Consider the following 25,023-nt stretch of genomic DNA (forward strand, 5'->3'; position numbering starts at 1 on the left):
GATTCGATCCTGGATCTCCAGGATCTCACCCTGGGCCGAAGGCAGGCGCCAAACCGCTGAGCCACCAGGGATCCCCAAGAATACAGAATTTGAAGACAAGACATTCAGTAAAGCCAAGTAACAGGTAACACATATACATACAAGAACATCAGGAAACCTTAAAATGTTTTAAACCAAAATGAAATAAGAAAAGATCTTATTTGCAAGTCTGAATATTTTTACTTTTTCTAAAACCACACCTTTCCTTCTTTTCTTTGGGATGGGAAGTATGGTAGAGAAGGCTAAAGGTGAGCCAGACTGACAGCGATTGGATGGGCACAAGGGCGGAAACTGGAAGGACTGCGGGCAGCTGGGTGGCTCACTCTCAAATAAATAAATAAAATCTTAAAACACACATACACACACACAAAAAACCCTTATAGATGGACCAAAAATTTTATTTCAAAAATGAGAAGAAAAGTAAATTATGATTTTTTTGTTGGTATCCTAAAGTCCCACAGCACTACCTGTTAGCTTATGTTGCTGCTACTAGCACCACTAGCATTTGGGAAGTGATTACTTGTATCACGATGGAGGTGAACACTTTCAGTGGAAAGCAGGAGTCCAGGGCTGCCTAAACTAGAAACGTTTATTATTTACCAAACCTGGTATAGTTGGTGACACAGCTTTGAAATCAGACCTTTTACTCTGAAGAGTAATTAATTAACTGTACCATGCAGCTATTTTGAGCTAACTGGTATCTAGATGTTTCAAAAGAACATGAATAACATGCAGGTATCTGCACGCCACACAACAGGGAGCATTTCTCTGCCTGTTGACTTAATGACATTAAGTCTTAAAGATATTCCTTATCCTCAAGAGCTTCATGATTGGTGTACAGTTAAGTTTTTCTAGAATAAAAATCAAGAGAAAATTAGCTGAAGTTGCTATAGTGATGAAGAAACCACACCAGTTCCTTACTTTGAAAAAGATTCAGTGAAAACCACAACTGAGTAGCTTGAATTTTTTTCCTTTTGCCAGCTGACTCAAAACCAAAAACATACAAAAAGGCTCCTAGCAACTGAGTCACCATTGTTTTTTTACGATGAATCATTAACTAAACACATTCATGAAAATCCAAATGGTTTTAAAAATTACTTGAACCAAATCTTTTAATAGGGCTTGATTTATTAAAAATTCAATTTCCAACTATATTCTTTCACTTTTCAGAAAACCAGTTCTATCACAGGCACTGAACTCACAGGAAAACAAAAAGGCCTTAGAACTCTTAAAATGCATGCACTAACCGTCTTGCCATTTACTCATGAGAACAGCTTTTCTCACTTAATACTAATATAATTTCCTAATGTGCAACAGAATGGCATAACCTAATTACAAATGAGGAGAAGAGAGCAATAAGCAGTGAGGAACCAGCACACATCAGTAAGTAACGACCACGGAAGGTATGAGAAGTCTCAGATCAAAACTGGTTCCACACTGCAAGGAGCAAAGGAAAAGCATACCTTTAACTGCTTTTGTTTATAGTGTCCATGTCTGTGTAAGAAGGCAAGGAAGCGAACACTTAAGGGTTCTAACCCATAATCAAAATCTTTGAGTGTTTGGAAGAGACAAACTTAGTAAGTTCTGGGAAGCATATGTTTAGCTGATGTTGGAGAAATGAAAGGGAAAATATTTCACTTCTTTTTCATTGACATTTAAAAGTTATAGAACACCTACATATATGTGCTCATCAAAGCTGAAACACAGGAAAAACTGAAATCTCTCCTAACTAGCACTATGTAATCCCCATCTTCTCCCTACGGGTGACTATTCATAGCAAGTGTGTGTGTGTGTGTGTGTGTGTGTGTGTGTGTGTATGTCCTCCCAAATAATTTGCCTGCATTTAAATACATACTATCTATTAAACATAGAGCTTTGTCTGGTGCTTATGTATTGAACTTACTGCCCAATGGATGGAGGAAAGATTATACGTTAAGAGGGGAGGGTTTTGTTCATTGGTTTCATAGACTGCTTATTCTTAAAACAGCAGTAAACTGAGTCCCACCTTCTCACCAAACAGGTCTTGGAAATGACGCTAGTAAAAGTGAATATAAAATTGGAGATTTATTAAAACATAACAGTAACTTGTTATAAAACGGTTCAAAGGGTAAAGGATCGAAATTACAGATACCCTGTTTCATATAAATTATTAATAAGCCAAGGTGGTATTTGAGATGGTCTTAAGAGCAGGAAGAGAATTCGAGGGACACAGGAGACAAGGAACGGATGGGCACCACAGGTAGGGCGACTGTACTTTCCAAGAGTAAGATCAAGACATTGGCAAATTGAACACCAATAAAAAATAAATTTATAAAAAAAAGAAAATAAATAAATTTATATTAAAAAAATAAGATCAAGAAAATAACATATGCTCGTATTTCCAATTTCCAATTTTCCTAAGGAACATTTTACACCAGATCTCCTTATTTTAAAAATTCAGTCCTTTCCTACTAACACTTTTTAGTCCCTGATACTACTGTTTTTTTCTAACAGTTCCTCAGACTAGAAGTTTGACTTATCTTTGACCTTTCTCTTCATTGAGAGATCCTACCTGTTGGGAAATACTATCCTTCCTTCAAAATGTTTTATCCGCTTGTGGCTTTTCATTTCTTTGCTGTAACTTATCACTTCATTCTCAGCTCCTCTGCTGCCCAGCCTTCTGGGCCCTTCCAGATTTATCATTATCCACCCAACAAGCATGAAGAGAAAGCTGTTTCTGCTCGCACACTTCTGACGCCAAATGTGTGGGTTTTCCACACCAACAACCAGTTCTCCAATTCTCTGTGGACACCAGCTAGTTGTCGTACGTAGTTTAATTCGATTCTGACACTGGCTACCTGGAGTTAGTGCAGACTCCACAGATTAAGGGCTTAGTCCCACAGGACTGGCCTTCATATTAATCCCAAGTATTGGGTGCCCAGGGTACCCGTACTTTTGTCTAACTTGGTTACAAACCAGAGGCTCCTACGTCCCCCTTTCCTCAGGTTTGAGAATTTGCTATAATGGCTCACGGCACTCAAGTAAAGCCTTTACATGTTTACTGGATTATAAGGGTTCTGAGTATAGGAGCTTCTGTCCCTGGGTAACAGGTGCGCCTTCCTCCGGGCACGCGGATGTGCACCAGAGCGCTCAGAACCTAGTAGTTCAGGGATTTTTATGAAAATTTCCTCATGTAGGCACGATGGCTGTTGCCTCAGTATCCGACTTCTCTCACTTCCATGGAGGAGGACAGAGGATGGGGCTGAAAGTTCCAAGCTACTCATCATGGCTTAGTCTTTCTGGTGACCAGCTGCCATCCTGAAGCTATCCAGGAGCCCACCAAGGGTTGCCTCATTGAAACAAAAGATGCTCCTATCACCTAGGAAATTCCAAGGGATTTAGAAGCTCTGTGTCAGGAACTGGAGTCAAAGACCAAATATTAGGACAAAACAGGCTCTCAGGAAATTACCAGGATTTTAGGAGTGTCAGGAACTGGGGGCAGAGACTAAATCAGTATCTATTATGTCATAAAACCACACTTTCCACGATTTACAAACACACAGTCTGTCCCAGGATGCCATCACACAGTCTTCCCTGTCGCCTGGGCTGAGAATCAGTCACCCCCTCTACTTCTCTTTATCTAAAATGTTCTTTCCCCCATCCAATTCACATCCAGCCCTCCTTGCTTACAGATTAAGACTATCGCTCCCTGGTTTTCTTTTTGGAACTCCAATTGCAGCAATGCATTGTTGAGTAGGTTTTCAACTGTGTCATTTAGTGACTGGTTTTGGGAAAGGAAAATGTAGAAAATAGAATACTGAGCTAAAAGCAAAAGGAGAATGACACAGATACCATAAGAGATTTGGGATTCTATTTTGAGGAAATCGATGAAAAGACATTTTGAGAAAAAAAAAAAAATCAGCTTTTTTTTTTTTTTTTTTTTTGGTTTTGTTAAAGCTTTCTTATGGATAGTTCCCCCAGCAAAAAAGCATAGTACCTGACACAGAGCAGGACCTGTAATGAACAGGTTAACTATCAGAAATCCCCACGAGCTAAGGAATGTTCCTTAATTAAGCATAAAGTTTAAAGCTCTTGTCTTCAGGGAAAACGAACACATAATGGAAAAACAGATTTGGAATATAATCTATAGCTTTTAATGAACAATCCTTATTTAATACACCTCCAATATGGGTACTCTCACCCTTGACTATTATTCCCTGCGGTTTCTTTTTTGGTAAAAGGGATAAAAAAAAAATAGTTCATGTACATCATAAGGCTCAAATGCACAAAATGCTTTTTTTCCCCCTGGAATAAATGGACCTGTAAAGATTTCATATATGGGCAGGTTTTATATGCATAGTTGTTGGAATACCTATGCATTTTCTAGGGAAGAGGGAGGCCTTCTAGTAGCTTTTAACGCATTTCAAATGATCCAAAGTGTTAGGAGTCATTGTGTGCAGGGCATGACATGGCTCTCAACCATTGCTTAGGATATAATTTTTTTTTTACACGAATAAACCGCAATGATTAAGGAGGGGGGTGCTGGAGTCAGAACCCCAACTCTGCTACTTAACTGGGTGTGTCAACCTTTCCAGGAGTCTTTACTCTTCAGCCTTAGAGTCTGCATTTGAAAATAGGGGACAACTGTGTTCATGAGGTTGTCATGGGCAATAGAAGTGATGATGCGTGAAAAGCTCTTAGCAAAGTGCCTGGTGTCCGCAGAGAGCTCGGCAAAGTCAGCTGTTAGCTTACCCCCTGCTCTGCCAGTTGACCTGTGCAGAGGCAGGATGTCCCAGGTGCTGCCCCCTTTGTGAAAGGAAATGCCTGGAGCAGCCCTCTGGCGGGATGCAGCTCCGCCCCTGCTAAGCCTGCCCCGGCCCGGCCCTAACGGGCCCTTTTACATCCCGTCTATGATCCCATCTATGATCCTGTAGATGAACGCTTCAGCCCTCACGGGACTGCAACCTGCATTCATGTCTGTCTCTGGAGAGGGGACAACTCTGCCTCGCTGGGACAGCAACGTCAGTTTTAGGGAATGGCTTCGGATAGAAAATTGTTCCGTTATTTTATGGGGAAGATCTGGGGGCAGAGCTGCTTCATTTTTCATTTTATAACTGTTAACTGCTATTTGAACATTTGAAGGCTATGCAAGTATTTTAACAGGAGTTTCTTGGGTACAGCCATCATGGGCTGTTTAGGAATCGAATCCTTTATTGAGGTGATATGAGGTCCGAAATCTTTTTTATAAAACAAAAATCTAATTATTATGCAAAATAAATGGAAAAAACCCACACGGCCCCAGAAGCCCCAGGTCAGGCTATTGCCTAGGAATTCTTCAACAACCAAAAAGCTAGTGTTTTGGGCTTTATTGGTTTCTGGCCGAACCCTCAGCACCTTTAACATCATTGGACAAAAAACAATTTTCTTGACCTAAATCATCATCAATAGCTGCATACCCAATTTCTTCCCTCTATAGGTCAGAAAGTCCATGTTCATTTTTTATTTATTGTACTTAAAATTCAAGCACTGCCAATTTCATTGGGGTTTAATACACTGGTGCTTGTCCTCCAATTGTTGATGCTCCAATTCCCGCAGTGTGTTCCCTGCATAATGAGAGGGCCGTGGTTGTGTGCCCGCATATGGGCTTTTTGCTGCCAAAGCTGGCCAGCTACGGGGATTTGGACCAAGTGAGGGGAAGGCCTGAGGGCCATCGGACGCGGAGTCGCCGCCACTAACCTCGTTTACTACTCGAGGTGCGGGATGGGGGCAGGTCACATGCATTTGGCTTCTATGAAATTCAAGGGCCTCTATGATGGCAACCCAGTTCTGGATTTAATTTAAAAGGATTAAAAAAAGCAGCAGTGGGGCAGCAACCACAGAAACCTCAGGGATGAGGGCTGCGGGGAAGAGCACATTACAAATTACTTGTCTTCTAGTGGAACTTTCAGATTGAGTTAAATCCTAAATTTAAGGCTACATTTTATCTCGTGGGAGCAGATGCAGACACACACTCACACTTCAAGAATATTAGAGAATGTGAGAGTTTATTCAAAGTTACCGGGATGCCTGGGTGATGCCTGGGTGGCTCGGTGGTTGAGCACCTGCCCCTGACTCAGGGTGTGGCCCTGGGGTCCTGGGATCCAGTCCCACATCAGGCTCCCTGCCTGCTTCTCCTTCTGCCTACATGTCTCTGCCTTTCTCTGTGTCTTTCAAAAAGAAATAAAATCTTAAACAAACAAACAAAAACCAAAGTTACCCAAGTTTTGATGGTTGTTAACCTGGCACAGAAGTCAGAATTTTTTTTTTCCCCAGTAAAGGCAGAGCATGCATGTGTTGTTTTCTAAACAGGATCAGTACTTTCTGCAGTCTTCCTCCAAAGTACTACCATTCACCGCACCATCACAGCCCAGAGGACCACGGACTAATATTACACTGACTCCAATCCAGAGCAGCCTCCCAAGGCCTCCACCCCTGCATCCTGTCCCCTAGAGACAAGAACAAAGACCGTCTACCTCCCACTGTTTCCTTTTTTGCATTTTGGCTCTTTCAAAACAAGTCAATGGGTTAACAGAGTTTTGGTACTGATATTTACAGTTAAGCCAAAGATTTAGGGTCAGTGTATCACACTATTCCACTTAGAATCTATTAGCTTTATTTAAAATTATGTTAATTTTAGAAAGTTCTATGATGGAAGGAAGAGTAACTTCCTTCTAGAACCTAGAAGGGACTTCTAGGTTAATATTAGTTTTAATATGAAGAAGATAGGGGAGGACAAGCTGGGAAAGTTAAATTGCTCCTACATCAATGAATTGCTATTATCAATCTGTACTTCTCTCGCCAAAGATACACTTTCTGAAAAGGCACTATATTGGTCTCAGGCAGAACCACAGGCCAATAAAATACAGAATTTATTTCGAGAAAGTTAACAGGAACAATCAGTGATTGTTCAAATGTTTTCAAACATGTAGGAAACTTTGAAAAAGTCTTCTCAAAGCAGAAATTCCCACAACATTCATTTTACTGAAAATATTTAGGCTGCTCTTAAAACTTCCCTTCAGAGCCTATAACATATTCTTTTGCAAATCCTTAAGAGATGCAAATTTTATGGCTTCAGTCAAAAATCCCTTGTGGGGAAGAGGCAAAAACCCCAAAATGTCTTATTAAATATTTACTTGGAATAAAGTACACACATCAGCCACCCCCAGGTCTCAAAACCACCTGTTACCCTCACACAGATTATAATTAGATTGTTACTTTGCTTCAACCTTGAAAATGGTATTTTGGAAAAGTCAGGTAGAAAGTTGCTCAAGGAAAGATTAGATGCAGAACACTGAGGGTGATGAATGGGATGAAGAGGAGCAGACAAGGCTTGTGTGTGTGTGTGTGAGAACAATGGTAGAGAAGGCAGTAGAGGCGGTGAGAGAAAAGTGTGCTTAAAAGGGCAAGATGTACTGAAGTCACAGGGATTATTCAAAGGATCCTTAAAAATTTCAATCACCTAATATATTCTATATTTCTAAGACCAGAGTGCAATCCATGAGGTCAACAATTAAAACCCCCCAAACAACCCAGCTTTAAATGTTTAATTGGAGACAAAAACTACCAGAATACGGTGCTCCTGGCATATACATTCTTTGTGTCAGATAAAGGTGATAAAATGGGAAGATCTTGTAGTGTCAGGAAAGCAAAAGGTTAAGTCCACATTATTCAAATTTTGCTGATCAACTATTTAGCACACTGATCGTTATGTTAAGCCCATCAAAATATTTCAAGGGCCTTCATAGCTATATAACCCTTCCCAATCCTATTACCTCCTTAAAGTTTTCAACTTTCTTAAGATAATAAATTTATCACTTTATAGAGGCCAATTTTCTTCCATGTTATCTTCCAATGCCTGCTACTAGTTATTAGTTGCAATTCGGTTTCTGTGTTTATATGCTGGGAGTTGACAGTGCTTTCAGTACATGCCTTTTGGTAAATGGGATAAATTGAGGAGAGAATTGTATCTTACACTTCAGGACAAGCAAGTGCTACAGTATAGTGCCTCAATATGGCTGATGCGGTTTGTTGCTAGGTTCGGTATTTTGGTATCACAACTGCTGTGACAACAGGAGAAGGACTGACAAACTATGGCAAATCTTAGTTGCTTTAGTAAATTTGTGGAGTTGAGATTTTTAAAGATAGGAGAGGGCTTGGCCTATAAAGACCACAGGATTATAAAGAACTTCAAGGACACAAAATCAGATCCTGCAGAAAAACACACATACTGGTTTATTTGCTTATCTCTTAAGTGACTGGAAAATATTGCCAAGAGGATAGTAATATAAACTAGACGGCCATTTTAAAGAAACACTGCAATTTAGTGTTTGCTAACTTCTCTTTCTCCAACATCCTTGTTTGGTTTTCTTGGGAGTCTAAAATGTGTATTCTTGTTTAAGAGAATAAGGGAGTGGTAGGAAGAAGGAAGAGGATGGCGGAGATTGCACTTTTTATGTAATTTTATAGGCACAAAGGGAAATTAGAGGTCAAAGTGGCTCAAACGTAAGTTTGAGAAGAGGAAAGGGAGCTAGAGGATAATTAAGCTCTAAAGGTATGTCCCAGAAGAGGGTGGGGTCAATGCAGATTTAGCAAGTAAAACATTAAACAGTTTCAGGCAACCTTTGTTCCCAGGCTGGAAGGGCCAGCAGGGCTCAAATTTCTCTAGTAGAGAGATTTTTAAAAACTATCCTTAGACTTCGGCTAGTAGAATAGAAGGCTCGTGGAGACAAAGGGTCCAGCCCAACATCCTCTCTGTGCTTGTTAGCCAAGCAGCCTCCAGCAAGACTTCAACTTCCTGGGCCTTTTATCGGACATCATTCTCTTTCAGTAGAAAAAAAGCGATTGTGCCTTCTTTCTAGGTTATGCCTAGACACCTTTAAACATGTATTGTGCAATTTCTTGGGGAAAAAATTTTTTTAAGAGTTTATTTCCTCAAGGGAAGCAATCTGACAGTATAGAAGCCAAATGTACAGATATTCCCAAGTTTAACTGCAGGATAACTGGGTAACTACCAAATTGTAATCGACTCAGCTCCTTTCTCCAGTACTTATCTTCTCCCCAAGCTCAAATCTGGTGCTAGCCAGGACCAGTACACACCCCCAGGGCTATTTCATTCCATTGGCTGGCGGGCCGGCCTGCATTCTACACCCTTTAGATTTACTGTCACGGCGCCTGGTGTTTGTTTGTCGGAGATGATACCTTGCTCGTGTATCGCTTTTTTTTTTTTTTTTTTTTTTGTTTGGTGTGTGTGTGCGCAAAACAGAAGCTGTCAGGGCAGAAAAATAACTCGCCTTAAAAGACCAACGTGTCATTAGTGAAGTCATCTGTTAGTACACGGTCTAGATTTCAAACCGAAAAGGCAAATTCACTCTGTAGGTCTCCCGATCGTCTGTCGCGGATGTGAAAAGGAGCGTATAAAAAAAACAAAAAAACCACCCTGGAAATAATTATCTCATAGTTTGCGTTCCGGTGACTCATAGAAGCTCACAAAAACTTGAAAAAGGCACCGTCAGATCCGGCCGGCCATTCCCATTTCCAGAAGGGCGTTCGCCGGGCCCACCCGGCCTCCTGCACCCGCGAGCACGGAGCCGCCGCCCGCATCCGCAGGCCGAGCCCGGGGTGCCGCGACCGGGGCGGCGGGGGGGGCGGGGGGGGAGCGGCGAGGAGGGGAGGGCGAGGGGGGGATGCGACCCGGCCTGGGGGGGGGCGGCGAGGAGGGGAGGAGGACGAGGAGGGGCGGGGGTGCCCGCGACCCGGCAGGTGCGGGACGACGGCTGGGGGGTGCGAGGAGGGGGTGATGCCCATGACCCGGGCGGGGGGGAGGGCGAGGAGGGCAGTGGGGGATGCCCGCGACCGAGGCAGGGGGCAGGACGACGGCTGGGGGTGGGGGCGAGGAGGGGCGGGGCGCCGCGGGCTCCCCTCCCCTGCAGGGCGCGCGGGGGAGGACGGGGGGCGGGGGGGCGCCGCGGGCTCACCTCCCTTGCAGGGCGTGCGGTGCTGGCTGTGCTGGGCCCGGTAGCCCTCGATGACCTCCCAGGAGCCGTCGTCGCGGCGGATGGGGAAGGACAGGCTGAGCACATGGTTGCAGGGCTTGATGATGCGCAGGATGCCGCGCACCCGGTTCCGCCGCTGCTCCTCGCTCTCGCGCGTCCGCAGGTCCTCCACCAGCTTGTCCTCCACGATGCTGGCGCCGCGGTCGAAGAAGCCCTCCACCATCTTGAAGAAGTTGGGGTCGTCCTCGCGGTCGGCCGCCGCCTCGCTGTAGTGCCTCCGCGCGGGCGGCGGGGCGGCGGGGGGCTGCGGGCGGGCGCGGCCCCGCAGCGCGGCGGCGTCGGGGGCGGCGGAGGCGGCGGAGGCCAGGGCGGCGGGCCCGGCGCGGGGCAGCAGCAGCGCTTCGCCCAGGCGGCGGTACATGGCGGCGGCGGCGGCGGCGGCGGCGGGCGGGGGCCGCGGGCGCAGGGAGCTCGGCCCGGCCGCGCCGCCCTTTTAAGCGGCGGCTTCCTCCCCCGGCTGTCCCCTCCCCTCGGGCGCCCGCCGCCGCGCGGGAGGACGGGCTTCGGGGCCGCGGCCCGGGCGGCCTGCGACGGGCGGGGCGGGGCGGGGCGGGGCGCGCCCCCCGGGAGCCGGGTCTCCGCCTCAGCGCGGCCTCGCGGGGCCCGGGGCGCGGGGGCGGGGCGGGGCCGGGCGGGGCCGAGTGCGCATGCTCGCGCGGCGGGGGGCGGGGCGACGGCCCGGCGGGAGGAGCGGACCCGCGCGGAGGCGGTGCCTCAGGTCTGTGCGCGCCCCCGGCCTCGTCCCGGGGAGGGGGGGCCGCGGGGGGAGCGGGAGGCAGCCCGGGAACGGGGGGGGCAGCCGGGGGAAGGGGGAGGGCCCGCGGGGAGGGTCCGCCCGGGGAGGGGCCCGCGGGGGAGGGGGCAGCCCGGGGATGGGGGAGCCGCGGGGGGAGCAGGAGGCAGCCCGGGAAGAAGGGGGGCAGCCGGGGGAAGGGGGTACAGCTCGGGGAGGGGGGCCGCGGGGGGAGGAGGGGGCCGCCGGGGGGAGAGGGCAGCCGGGGGAGGGGGAGGGCTCGTGGGGGAGACTCCTGGAGGGGGGGCCGCGGGGGGAGGAGGAGGCAGTCCGGGGAGGAGCCCGCGGGGGGCGGGGGGCAGCCCGAGGAGGGGCCGGCGGGGCAGGGGCTCTCCCGCCTCTGGGGGGCGCTGAGCCGCGGGTCCCAGGCCCGCGGGGGGGGCGCCGAGGCCTGGCGCGGGCCGCGCGGGGTGAGTCACCGGTGCCGCTCCCGTCCGCTCCCCCGCCCGAGCTCCGGCGGCCGGCAGCCCGAGGAGCGGCGGGGGGGGACTGGGGACTCCCTCCCCGCGGCCCGAGCCCCCGGGGAGCCGTCGGCGCTGCCCCGCGCAGCCCCGGGCGCTGTCAGGGTGGAAGGCGGCCCTCGCGGCCCAGAGCGGCCTCTGCGGGCCTGGAGCTGCAGCGGCCTCTGCAGACCTGGGGCCGTGACCCGGGGTCAGGCCTGGAGCGGCCTCTGCAGACCTGGGGCCATGACCTGAGGTTGGGCCTGGAGCGGCCTCTGCAGACCTGGGCCTGGGCCTGGAGCGACCGCTGCAGACCTGGGCCTGGGACTGCATCGGCCTCTGCAGACCTGGGGCTGCGACCCGGGGTCGGCCTGGAGCGGCCTCTGCAGACCTGGGGCCGCGACCCTGGGTCGGGCCTGGAGCGGGCTCTGCGGGCCTGGGCCTGGGCCTGGGCCTGGGCCTGGGCCTGGGCCTGGAGCTGCAGCGGCCTCTGCAGACCTGGGGCCGTGACCCGGGGTCGGGCCTGGAGCGGCCTCTGCAGACCTGGGGCCATGACCTGAGGTTGGGCCTGGAGCGGCCTCTGCAGACCTGGGCCTGGGCCTGGAGCGACCGCTGCAGACCTGGGCCTGGGGCTGCATCGGCCTCTGCAGACCTGGGGCCGCGACCCGGGGTCGGGCCTGGAGCGGCCTCTGCGGGCCTGGGCCTGGGCCTGGGCCTGGGCCTGGGCCTGGGCCTGGAGCTGCAGCGGCCTCTGCAGACCTGGGGCTGCGACCCGGGGTCGGCCTGGAGCGGCCTCTGCAGACCTGGGGCAGCGACCCAGGGTCGGGCCTGGAGCGGGCTCTGCGGGCCTGGGCCTGGAGCTGCAGCGGCCTCTGCAGACCTGGGGCTGCGACCCGGGGTCGGCCTGGAGCGGCCTCTGCAGACCTGGGCCTGGGGCTGCAGCGGCCTCTGCAGACCTGGGGCCGCGACCCGGGGCGCTGGCCCCTGCAGGGCGCTGCGCCCTGCGCTCCGGGTGGGCCGCGCGGCTTCAAGCCGTGGACCCCGTCTGTTAGACGAGGTACCGACCAGAGGCCACATGCCCGGCTGTAGTTGTCCTTTGCTGGTACTATTTATTGTACTTTGCTGGTTTTATTTATTGAAAAAATTTTTCTGGTTTGAAAAAATTTTTTTATTCTTTTATTTATAATTTATGATAGTCACACAGAGAGAGAGAGGCAGACATAGGCAGAGGGAGAAGCAGGCTCCATGCACCGTTAGCCCGACGTAGGATTCAATCCCGGGTCTCCAGGATCGCTCGCTTGGGCCAAAGGCAGGCGCCAAACCGCTGCGCCACCCAGGCATCCCTACTTTGCTGGTTTTAAAGTGTTCCTTTTTGACCTGTGAAGCGACCTCGCTTTCCTCACTCTGTTACGCCGTGGTAGAGAATGGCCATGATTCCTACAAGGCGCTGACAGGTGTGAAGGGAAACCTGCGTGGGTTAGATTGCTAAGCCCTCTCGGTGCTCTCAACGCCAAGAAGACGCACATTATATTTTATCTTGTTTGGTATAGATAAATGTGTCATTATTTCTATTGGTTGTTTTCCAGTGAAAACTATTCTCTGAACTGAAACCTGGATTTGTCTTCTTGGTTAAGAAAATGAAGGTACCAATTTGCTTTTCACTTGATGGCCTCATTTTACATTGCAAAAAAAAAGAGAAAAGAAGCAAAAACCAAAACAAAAAACCCCATGAAAACCAAACCCCAAATCCTAAAATTTTAGAATAAAGTGGACTAGCATCAGTAAACGTGTGGACATTTTTTCTCTTCAAATTAAATTCTTTGGTATGTTCTGGGGAAAGTGGTTTTAAAAGCTTAGTTTTATTACCCTGTTTATCTCATTCGTGATAACCATAGCCTTCAGAAAAATAAATGTTTAACTTTGCTTCTTCCAAGTTTTATTCATCTGAATTCAAAAGTCAGAAAGGCTATGGAAGTAGCGAGGAGATCATTTTTAACCCAGGACAGCCTCCTGTGTATAAATGCCTTACAAAATGGCTCCACGAGAACCCTATGAACCTAGATGCTTTCATTTCTTAAGTCTTCGTTATGTTTTAGAAGTCATAAAAAATGTTTTCAGATGTTTAAAGAGTGACAATTTCCAAACAACACTACTCTCCCTCCCCCCATTTAGTAAGTAGTTCGAGTATTTCTTTTTAAGCTAAAGTAGGTATTATAATTCCTGATTTAATGCAAGAGGGCACTGAAGCTCCCAGACCAAGAAGATTGTTGGTGGTCGCCTAGCTGGTAAATAGTGGGCTGAGACTCAAACCTGTGTATTTCACACCAGAGTTACTCTATTGCCGCAAGGCCAAGAAATATTTGAAGTATGTGTTGCATTAGTTTAATTGGTGATGTAAGGTCTCGTAAGTTTCAGCTTTACCTTGATGATCTGTTTTATTTTAAATTCCAGTATGGTTAGCGTACAGTGTTATATTAGTTGCAGGTGTACAATGGAGTGATTCAACAATTCTACAGGTTACCTTGATGATTGCCTCTATAAAATATACAGTTATTTTGCAAATTAAAGTTTAATTAGTAATTTCCATTTCAAAAGGAAGCCAGAATTTAACTTGGAGGGAGTTTTGGTCATTTGATAATGTTCAACAAAGACAAGTCAATTTTCTGCCTTTGACATTTATGAGTTTTCCTTAGCTGTTTTAGAATTCTAGGTCATTTCTCTTTGATGTATTGCATGCTTTTGTGTTTTCAAGTGCTTTTAAGAATATTTCAGAAGAAGAATTTTAAGATTTAGAAAGACTTAGCATAAAAATAAAAGAACATAGCATTTTAAAAAGTGATTTGAAAAAGTAATACATATTTTCCACCTTGTGTCTGTTTATACTTGTCTCTTCTGGACATTTCCTTTAGACCAAATGGTACAATACCTAGCCCTTTGTGACTGGCTTCTCTTACTTAGGATAATGTAAAGATTTCATCTATGTTGTAGCATGGATCAGTATTTCATTTCTTTTTATGGCTAAATAGTATTCACTGTATGGCTTTATCACATTTTTTAATCCATCGTGGACATTTGGATTACTTTCACTTTTTGGCTGTTGTGAATAATGCTGTTATGAACATCTTGTGCAAGTTTTTGTGTGGACATGTGTTTTCACTCCTCTTGGATATATATTTAGGAATGGAATTGCTGTTTAACCTTTTGGAAAAAAAGGTTTTAACCTTGAGAAACTGCCAAACTGTTTTCCACAGACTACCCATTTTAATTCTTGCTAGTAGTGAATGAGGAATGCATTTTCTCTGCATCCTCCCCAACACATAGTATTATCTGGGGGTGAAGTGATAGCTCATTTTAGTTTTGACTTGCATTCCTTTGGTGGCTAATGATGTTGAACATCTTTTCATGTGCTCATTTGCATATGTTTTCTTGGAGAAATGTCTATTCATTTCCTTTTCCCATTAAAAAAAAAAAAAAAAAAAAAGATTTTATTGGGACTCCTGGGTGGCTGAGTGGTTGAGCATCTGCCTTCAGCCCAGGGCATGACCTTGGTATTGAGTCCAGCATCGTGCTCCCTGCATGGAGCCTGCTTCTCCCTCTCCCTGTGTTGTGTCTCTGCCTCTCTCTCTGTGTCTCTCATGAATAAATAAATAAAATCTTAAAAAAAAAAAAAAAAAAAAAACCAAAACACAAATACCTTATCAGATACATGATTTGCAAGTGTTTTCTACTATTCTGTTGTTTTTTCTCTTTTTTGATGGTGTCTTTTGAAGCACAAAAAAATTTTTTTTTGTCCAATTTATAAATGTTTTGTTGCTTGTGCTTTTGTTAGCATGTCTAAGAAATGATTGTCTAATTGGAGTTCATAAAGAGTTACATCTGTGTTTTCTTCTAAGAGTTTTATAGTGTTAGCTTTTATATTTAGGTCTTTACATTTAGTTCTTTCATATATTAAAAGAACTAAAATGGATATTGAGTTGATTTTTGTATATGGAATGAGTTTTGTATATGGAGTGGACAAAATGTTCTCAAAATGGATATCGAGTTGATTTTTTATACGGAATGATAAAGGAATCCAATTTTATTCTTATGCTTGTGGATGTCCGTTTGTTCAAAAGGCTATTTCTTTCCCCATTTAATTGTCTTCATACTCTATCAAAAATTAATTGACCTAAATGTGAGAATTTATTTCTGGACTCTTGAGTTCTTTCCCACTTGTTCACATGTCTCTCTTTATGCTAGTAGAACTCCATTTTGAGTATTGTAGCTTTGTAGTAGATTTTGAAATTGGGAAGTGTTGAGTATTCTTTGTTCTTTTTCAAGATTGTTTGGTTATACTGAGTCCCTTGACTTTTCATATGAATTTTAGGATCAAGTGGTCAATTTCTGCTCTGATTCTGCCTAGAATTTTGGAATGGGATTGTGTTGAATCTGTAGGTCAGTTTGGGGGGTGGTATTTTAATGATACCACATCTCTGACCCATGAGCATGAGATGTTTTTTCATTTGTTTAGGTCTTTAAAAATTGCTCTCAGCAGTGTTCTGTCTTTTCAGAATAGAAGTTCTGTATTTCTGGGGGCGCTTAGGGGGCTCAGTGGTTGAACGTCTTGCCTTCAGCTCAGGGTGTGATCCCGGGGTCCTGGGATCGAGTCCCACATTGGGCTCCCCGCATGGAGCCTGCTTCTCCTTCTGCATGGGTCTCTGCCTCTCTGTGTCTCTCATGAATAAATAAATAAAATCTTAAAAAAAAAAGAAAGGTCTGTACTTCTTTCATTAGGTTTATTACTGAGGGGCGCACGGGTAGCTCAGTTGGTTGTCTGACTATTTTAGCTCAGGTCATGATCTCAGGGCAGTGAGATGGAGTCTGTATCTTGGGGCTCTGCACTCAGCAGGGAGTGCTACTTGAGAGTCTCTCCCTCTGCCCCTCCCTGTCCCGCTTGTGCACATACATGCTCTCTTAAATAAATAAATAAATCTTTAAAAACAAAAGTTTTTTATTGAGACTTTTATTCATTTTGATGCTATTATAATTGGAATTGTTTCCTTAACTTCCTTTTTAAGTTCTTCTTTTCACGTTACAGAAATAGAATTGGTTATTGTATATTGATCTCTTATGTTTTAACCTTGCTAAGCTCATTTATTCTGATCATTACTTTAGTGGGTTTCTTAGGATTTTCTATATACAAGATCATATATAAAGGGAGATAGTTTTACTTCTTCCTTTCCAATAGATTATTCTATTTTACTGCCTAACTGCTCATTTGTTTTTTGTTATTGCACAGTAGTTCATTGTATGTGTGTGCTATTATTATTTTTCCTAGTCCCTCGTTGATGGACACGCTTCCAATACCTTGAAGTTATAGCAGTGCTACAGTGAATAACCTGTTACATAGAACATCAGTTTTCAGACTTTCTCATCTCAGAATGACTTTGCCTTCTCAAGTATGAGTACTGAATTTGAACTTAGGAAGAATTTAACAGTGGTTAGAATTTGTTTTCCTATAAAGTTGTTCCCATTTGATGTAATTGGTTACTCTATGTAGACAAGTCAAATATTTAATTTTATAAACCATGACTTCTAAACAAGGAACTAGGAATCTTGGGTAGCCCAAGTGGCTCAGCGGTTTAGCGCCGCCTTCAGCCCAGGGCGTGATCCTGGAAACCTGGGATCAAGTCCCACCTCGGGCTCCCTTCATGGAGCCTGCTTCTCCCTCTGCCTGTGTCTCTGCCTCTCTCTCTCTCTCTCTGCGTCTCTCATGAATAAATAAATAAAATCTTAAAAAAAAAAAAGGAATTAGGAATCTTGATATTTCTTTTATTAGGTCACCATCTTTCTTACTTTAATAGTTTTCTTAAAAATAGATTTTATTTGTGACATTTAATTAATTAATTTATTTTTATGTCGTCTTCATGCCCAGTATGGAGCTTGAATTTATGACCCAGAGATCAAGAGTTGCAGTGCTCTGCTGACTGAACTAGCCAGGTGTTCCTATGTTTCAATAGGTTTTAGTTCACAAGTGCTTAGTAGTACTTTGTTAATCAGCCAGTTGAATATGAGGAGAGAAGAGAATGTTGTACTAAGGGAACACCATATGCAGAGACCTGAAGGTAAATGAGACCATGATTTGAGAGTATTGGTTAGCATACAGTTGGGTTAAAAATAATTTGATCATCATAATTAAACAGCAGTTTGATTGAGGGGCACCTGGGTGGCTCAGTCGGTTAAGCATGCAACTCTTAATTTTGGCTTAGGCCATGATCTCAAGGTTGTGGATCAGACCTGTGTTGGGTTCTGCACTCAGCAGGGAGTCTGCTTGGGATTCTCTCTCTCCCTCTGCCTCCCCCCAACCCCCCCCCACACACCCGCCATCTCTCTCTCTCTCAGATAAATAAATACATTAAAAACAAAAAACAAAAAACAAGGGCAGCTCCGGTGGCTCAGTGGTTTAGCTCTGCCTTTGGCCTGGGGAGTGATCCTGGAGACCCGGGAATCGAGTCCCGCGTCGGGCTCCGTGCATGGAGCCTGCTTCTCCCTCTGCCTGGGTCTCTGCCTCTCTCTCTGTCATGAATAAATGAATAAAATCTTAAAAAAAAAACAAAAACAAAAACAAAAAAATAGCAATTTGGTTGAAAAATGAGTATCCTCTAGTTCTTTTTTTCTTTCCAGTTTGGTCATTTTGGTGCATGATGGATTATCTTTCAAGCTTTTGTGCTCTAATTTTCAGGAACATTTTTTCTAATACTTGCTTTTGTGCTTCTAACTGATTTTCAGAAAAGTTTGTAATTTTCATTTGTCCCCTTTAGTGAGCATGTTTTTTTCAGTAAGTAAAAAGCAAACTATATCCCAGAAAAGGATCTGAAATTTTCAGGGTTTGTAGCCTTTTTCCTTTTAAAAACTGTTTATCCTACTGTATTAAATGTCACCTATATCTACTGTGTAGTTTGTTCAAGTTTTCATTTTACTGCGTTACTGAATAACATTCAACAAAGGTTTTATCAACTCTCGCTTAAGAGTTCTTTCCATGTTGTGAGTAAATACGAAAATTCATTGTAGGAACTTTATCTCTTTAAGCATAGTATGCTAGAAATGGATAGGTCTCTTAAAAATTAACTGTACTAGGGTGGGATTCTGAACTCACCTGTATGCAATTCATTATGTCTGTGTTTTTTCCTTTATTTTTAATTGAGATCTTTTGTTTTCCTTATATGTAAAAAGGATAACACATTCAATTATTCATCAATCCAAGTGCCTCACCCACCCAGCTTCATTTATCTATCTATGTAGATACTCTTTATAAAACCAAATCTTGGGATCCCTGGGTGGCGCAGCGGTTTGGCGCCTGCCTTTGGCCCAGGGCACGATCCTGGAGACCCGGGATCGAATCCCACATCGGGCTCCCGGTGCATGGAGCCTGCTTCTCCCTCTGCCTGTGTCTCTGCCTCTCTCTCTCTCTGTAACTATCATAAATAAAAAAAAAAAAAAAAAAAAAAAAAAAATCTTTATCCTAGCTTTCACAGTTCCTCTTTTGAAATTTTAAAGATTTTATTTATTTATTTTATTTTAGAGAAAGAGAGTAGGAGGAGGGGCAGAGGGGGAGAGAGAGAGAGAATCTCAAGCAGACTCCCTGCTCAGCGTGGAGCAGGACGTGGGGCTCCATCTCAACCCTGAGATCATGACCTGAGCTGAAAGTAAGAGTTGAACACTTAACCAACTGAGCCATCCAGGCACCCCACCCTCCTCTCTTTGGAAATTTCAGATCACTTGTGAGCTGAATGTAATCTGAATGGGTAATATGGGATTGGAGTTTGAATAGTAAGAAAATGTATGCTAAAATTGAGACACTTATTTGTGTGCTGGAGAAGCAAAAAGCACCTTCTCATTGGCCATCATGTGAAAAGTTGTGAAGAAACTGACTTTATCATGAAGTACAAATGTGAGTGTGATTACATTGAGTCCACTCTTAGTGAAAGAAAAGAAAAACATGAATGAGGCAGTACGATGGATCAAGGCAGAGACACTGGTAAGTGGCTGGGGTCAGCCAAGTAGCAGTGATCTAATTCTCGGATCTCAAAGTGAACAGATACTTACTAGCTGTATTAGTTGGATGTTTTGGCCCTTAAGCAGTAATATCCAACGAAAAGTGGCTTAGGCTAAAGCTACAAACTAAGTGAGATAACCCTTATCTAACCAGAAGCCTGGAGGCAAGGCTCCTCCAGTTGTTGGTAGAGGGCTCAGTGATACTATCAGAACTTTCCCAGTGTTACAATCAGCAGCTTGGTGGTATCTTTCCTCATGGTCAGGAGATTGCTCCATCAGTTCCAGGGGTCATGTCCAGACAGAACCAAGAGCTATGTGGGAGAACAGCAGTTTGCTCCCGTACGTACTTCCACAGCCCTGCCAGCTAGCTGCCGCTCTTTCGGGTGAGCCTCAGGAGTTAGGAATGGGTTCTGTGCCATGCCCCTGCTGTAGAGGAGGATGGAAGGAGGACTTTCTGACACTCTGAACTTCTAAAGGACAGATAGGCACTGCCAGCAAGGAAGAAAGCAGGAGGAATAATTGTGAAGTTGGTAACCATCAGTGTTTGCTGATTTGCCCCAGAAAATAACTGCCCTGCTCTGTGCTCTCACTGTGATAATATATTCCCTTAGAATATCAGCACAGTTTAAGAGGGGTGAAGCATTCTTAAATATAACACTGAATTATGCCTGTGGTTTCTGTTCTCTACATTGAGAAATCTGCAGAGTCTAGTTCCCTTTGAAAACTGTCATCATGTTTTATTTTTTTCTACTTTGAGACATTTGCTGAGTCTAGTTCAGAGATTTTTATATAATGATTGAGATTTTTTTATATCATGATTTGAGATTTTATATAATGATTGTAGTTTTAAGAGTATGCCTCTTTTTTGGCGTGGGTGGGGGACACTGGCAGCTTTTAAGGCAGTATCTCCATGCTGTGGTGTTTATTGCCAGACAGGAAAGTAGAACGGAACCTGGAAACCCATCCTCAAGTTCGGGGGGAAAGTCTGAGATTTATAAAGATATATCAAATGTTCCGATGATTTTATAGGATCTTCAGATTAAGCTGCCAGCAGCAACTTAATGGTGTAACACACAGACTAGTGACTTAAATCAGTAGGAGGGCTAATCTGGCCTTTCTTGTGTTTGTGCTAAGGGCAGAGTGACAGCCTCATTGGAGTCTCTGTGTTACAGTTCATACCATCAGAAGCATAGTTTGGGATAAGACTTTTTTTTTGAGAGAGAGAAAGAGCTCGCACATATGCGGGGTGGGTGGGTGGGGGGAGAGGCAGAGAGAGAATCCCAAGCAGGCTGCATACCCATGGGAGTGTGGTCCCATGACGCTGAGATCCTATCCTAGCTGAAATCAAGAGTCCGGCGCCCAACCGACTGAGCCACCCAGGTGCCCCAAGATAAGACTGTTTTGAAGATGCGTCAGGCAGACATGTAAAAGGGCCCTTTACATATATTTGCCCTCCACAGTTTTCTTGTCAAAGATAGAATCTTTATAATTGTAGTCCTGGAGGGCCATCTAAAAACAGTGAAATACAAAGGGATTCATCTTAGATTCTAGATATCACCAGCCATCCACAGTGAAAGTTCTGGTCAGCTATTTAAAAAAAAAAAAAAAAAAAGAACAATGAAGTATCAGTGAACAGCAGTACATCAGCGGGAAGGTGCTGATACAGAGAGACTTTCAGAACAAGGGAAGTTGTAATGAGAGGCTCAAATTAAAGCAAGTATGTCTCCTTACCTTCATGTGTTTTTTATAGGTCAGATATAAAATGGAATTATTTTTTAATAACAATTTGATGTACTTTAATAAGTATTGTAAAGAATTCTAGACTTTCACTATCTTCTGTGATTTTATACTCTGTCTTGCCGCTTTCATTATACAATACAAAAAAGAAAAAAAAGGAAATAGAGAATCAATCACACTGGCTTTAACTAGAAAAAATTTAATTGGAAAAAAACGAAAACACCTAAGCCCTGACAAATTTCAATTCCTTGCCTCTTATGATTTTCATTTATTTTAACATTTTCTTAGAGAAAAATTAAAAAGTGTGCACATGAGAATAACAGAAAACCTGCCCCATCAGCCTGCAATGACTGTGCATTTTCAACTACAGGTATTCCTCACTGACCCAGCTCTTGCTGTCTGAATTCAGAAACAGAACAGATGGGACAGCAAGGGATGCTTAGATGTATTCCTAACCCATTTCTGCAGACTCATGTTATTTCTAATCCAAATCACTGTTTTTTCATATTGGTTCTCATTATGGAACATCTATGTTTTCCTAATTTTTCTCTATAGTTATCAGTTAAAACAGTAATAACTGTCAAATGAATTTGAATTTTATTTTATTTTTCTTTGTGCAAGTGAGGAGGTGGGAGGGGCAGAGGGAAGGGAAGGAAAGAGAATCTTCTTTTTTTATAAAGATTTTATTTATTTATTAATGAGAGACACACAGGGAGAGAGAGAGGCAGAGACACAGGCAGAAGGAGAAGCAGGCTCCATGCAAGGAGCCCAATGTGGGACTTGATCCCGGGTCTCCAGGATCACGCCCTGGGCCGAAGGCAGACAGCTAAATCTCTGAGCCCCCCAGGGATACCTGAGAGAGAGAGAATCTTAAGCAGCCTTCACACTCTACCAAGAGTCTGACATGGGGCTGGATCTTGTGACCCTGAGATCATATCCAAGTCGAAATCAAGAGTCGGATGCTCAGCTGACTAAACCACCCAGGCACCCCTGAATTTGAATTTTATTTTTAATTTTTAAAAAATATTTATTCATGAGAAACACAGAGGCAGAGACATAGGCAGAGGGAGAAGCAGGCTCCTTGAGGAGCCCAATGCAGGACTCGATCCCAGGACTTTGGGATCATGACTTGAGCTGAAGGCAGACACTCAACCACTGAGCCACCACCCAGGTGTCCTTGAATTGTGAAGAATAGGGTAAGACCTCAAAAGTCTGAAATATGAAAAAATAATACTTAAAAATGTGTATTTAGGCTCACAAAAACATTCCATGATGTACTTAAGATACTAACCATTGAAAAAACAATGACTAGATGTGTTCAATTTTTCCACTTTTTAATTTTTTTTATATTTTGAAATAGTTTTATTTATAATAATTTGTTTTGAAATAACTTTTTTTTAAATTTTTATTTATTTATGATAGTCACACACAGAGAGAGAGAGAGGCAGAGACATAGGCAGAGGGAGAAGCAGGCTCCATGCACCAGGAGCCCGACGTGTGGGATTCGATCCCGGGTCTCCAGGATCGCGCCCTGGGCCAAAGGCAGGCGCTAAACTGCTGTGCCACCCAGGGATCCCTGGGATAACTTTTTTTTAAAGATTTTATTTCTTTGTTCATGAGAGGGAGAGAGTGGCAGAGACACAGGCAGAGGGAGAAGCAGGCTCCTGTGAGGAACCCAATGCGGGACTCGATTCCAGGACCTCAGGGTAACGCCCTGAGCCCAAGGCAGATGCTCCACCACTGAGCCACCCAGGCGTCCCTGAAATAACTTTTTCTACAAAGAATTTTAGATATATAGAAGAGATAATTTTTTGAGATAATTTAAATATATACAAGATACTGCAGTTTCTTTCACCCATCTTTGCACAATGATAACATCTGATGTAGCCAAAATACCTTTATCAAAATTAAGAAATTAACATTGGTACAGGTAGATTGATTTTTAACTGTCATTTCAGCCAAATTGCCGTGTTGACCGACACACTTCTTGCTGAGTTACCTGGAACTCTACCACTGATCTTAATCATAATCGCCTCTATGCTCCCAGCTCTATGTGATGGTCATGTTTGGTACCCTGTGACCTTCATCCCCTGTTCCTCAGGCTACAGATGACTGACTGCCTTTTGGGCAGGTACCCAGCCATGTCCAGTCTAAATGCTGGCCAGAAACCTCTGATGTGGCCAGAAAAATGGCTTTCCAATTTTAGTTTTCTTTCTAATCCAGGTGTCTACAATATCCTCCCCACTTTCAGAATGGGTTGAAATGTCATTCATTTAAACCAAGAAAGCCTGATCAGAATGGTCTGGGTTAGATTAACTGGACCATAGTTCCCTGTGGCCAGAGGGTGTGCATCTGTGGGTTTGCTGGGGAGGGAGAGGCAGAAGCAGGAACGGCAGAGGTTAGCTAGGGCACCTCGCTAGACAGAGTCTCTTCATTGGATCAGTTTAATGGCTTTACCTGTATCTTCTGTTGCATGTTTGTTCTTTGCAATTTTTGACTCTAGAGATGGAGATCTTTTCAGGTTCTGGAACATTTGCAACTGTTACCTCTTCCAATCCTGTCTCTACCCCCTGTTCCTTCCTCCTTCACTTTATCTTCAGTGTTTCTTACCTATTCTTTTTGTGTTTTCCAACTTTATATTTTTTTATCTTTCATTCTATAGGTGGCCAGGGTCAGGCCACGTGCCACTTAATCCAAGGTTTGCAGTTTCCTGGGCCATCAAACAATGCAAACCTTGGTTAGAAGACTTCAGGCATTGGTTTTCTTTGTGATGACTGTTACCCTGAGGATGTTGCCCTTTAAAGTTACAGGTTATTGTGGGGACACTCTTTCTTTAGGCTCATCATTTATTTTATGTGGGTCCTGAGCTTTGAATTATGTTTTTAGTACCATCAAACTAAAATTTATGTTCTCCCTCATGATCGAATGCCCTCAGCAAACTGGCCCAAAGCAAACGTCTTAATAGTTCCTGCACCAAGCTGATGTGCTTGGGTCTTTGGGGCAGCTTTTCAGGAATATGGTCTGGACACATTATTGGCTGTGAACACAGATGCAGTGCTAGCTGCAGGGTTTTGCTAAAAGACTTGACGTTCCCTGGACCATAACTTAGGAAAGGGAAAGAAGGTTATCTTCTCTTCTGGGTCCTTCCGCACAAACATACTGGAGATTTTTCTCACCCCAAGACTTAGTTTCAGATGGGATAGGAGCTAAGAATTCCAAACTTCTCCCTATTTTCTACCTCCTTTTTCTCTCTGTATTCCTCCCCCTAGTTTTTATATCCTCTTGATTGTTGTGGGAGAACTGTACTTACGCCATTACCTGCCGCTTCCTGGATGCTGTAGTTTACAGTATAAACTCTGCCAGGAAAGTTTTCTTGCTTTGGTTTGTGATATTTAAAGCCAAGGTCTTAGAATTTTAAAAACCCTTAGATCTTGAAAGTGAAATTCTTAGCTTTTGACAATTATGGTTTCCATGGATTAAGGACTTAAATCTAAAATCTGAAAGTATAAAACTCTTAGAAAAAAATATAGTTGTAAATATTCATTATTTTATATTAGGCAACAGGTTCTTAAATACATCACCAAAAGCACAAACAAAAAATAGATAAATTTGACTTCATCAAAATTCAAAATGTTTGTGCATGAGGATACTATCAAAATAGTGAGATATTGAAGTACCAGTACCTTTTCAAGAGAGTGAGTAGGTCCAGAACTCAAGACAGACTTCTAAGCTAGAGAAGATTTTGTCATCATCAGTGAGGAGGCAGTGTAACATGGTAGTCCCAGGATGGATGTGAGAAGAGCAAAGAAAGGAGTCCTGAGGGAGTAAGTAGAGAAAGGAAGGAGTGATCTGAGAGGTTGAAAGAAGGGTTTGAATTTTCATAGAAGCTTCCCTCTCTCAACTCTAAGCT

General features: G+C 44.3%; 2 protein-coding genes across 10 annotated transcripts in view; one reads left to right on the forward strand and one right to left on the reverse strand.

Annotated features, from left to right (window-relative positions):
• GLUD1 (glutamate dehydrogenase 1) overlaps positions 1-10,525 on the reverse strand; it is a 34,094-nt gene extending 23,569 nt beyond the window's left edge. Inside the window, exon 1 of the mRNA XM_025434310.3 lies at positions 10,032-10,525. Within this exon, the coding sequence (XP_025290095.1) occupies positions 10,032-10,470 (439 nt within the window). The 5' untranslated portion in view covers positions 10,471-10,525. The remainder of the gene's footprint in view (positions 1-10,031) is intronic.
• Positions 10,526-10,752: 227 nt separating this feature from the next.
• The window catches only part of SHLD2 (shieldin complex subunit 2), a 77,495-nt gene continuing 63,224 nt past the window's right edge, over positions 10,753-25,023 (forward strand). For 4 of the 9 annotated variants that reach the window (XM_049109093.1, XM_025434142.3, XM_049109095.1 and 1 more), the window contains exon 1: positions 10,753-10,827. The gene's annotated coding sequence lies outside the window, so the exon portion shown is untranslated. Of the gene's footprint in view, positions 10,828-11,421; positions 13,166-25,023 lie in introns of those variants that run through there. The other 5 variants (XM_049109092.1, XM_035715443.2, XM_035715442.2 and 2 more) reach the window with 5 other exon arrangements.

Source organism: Canis lupus, chromosome 4 (assembly GCF_003254725.2).
Source record: "Canis lupus dingo isolate Sandy chromosome 4, ASM325472v2, whole genome shotgun sequence".
Lineage (NCBI taxonomy): Eukaryota > Metazoa > Chordata > Mammalia > Carnivora > Canidae > Canis > Canis lupus.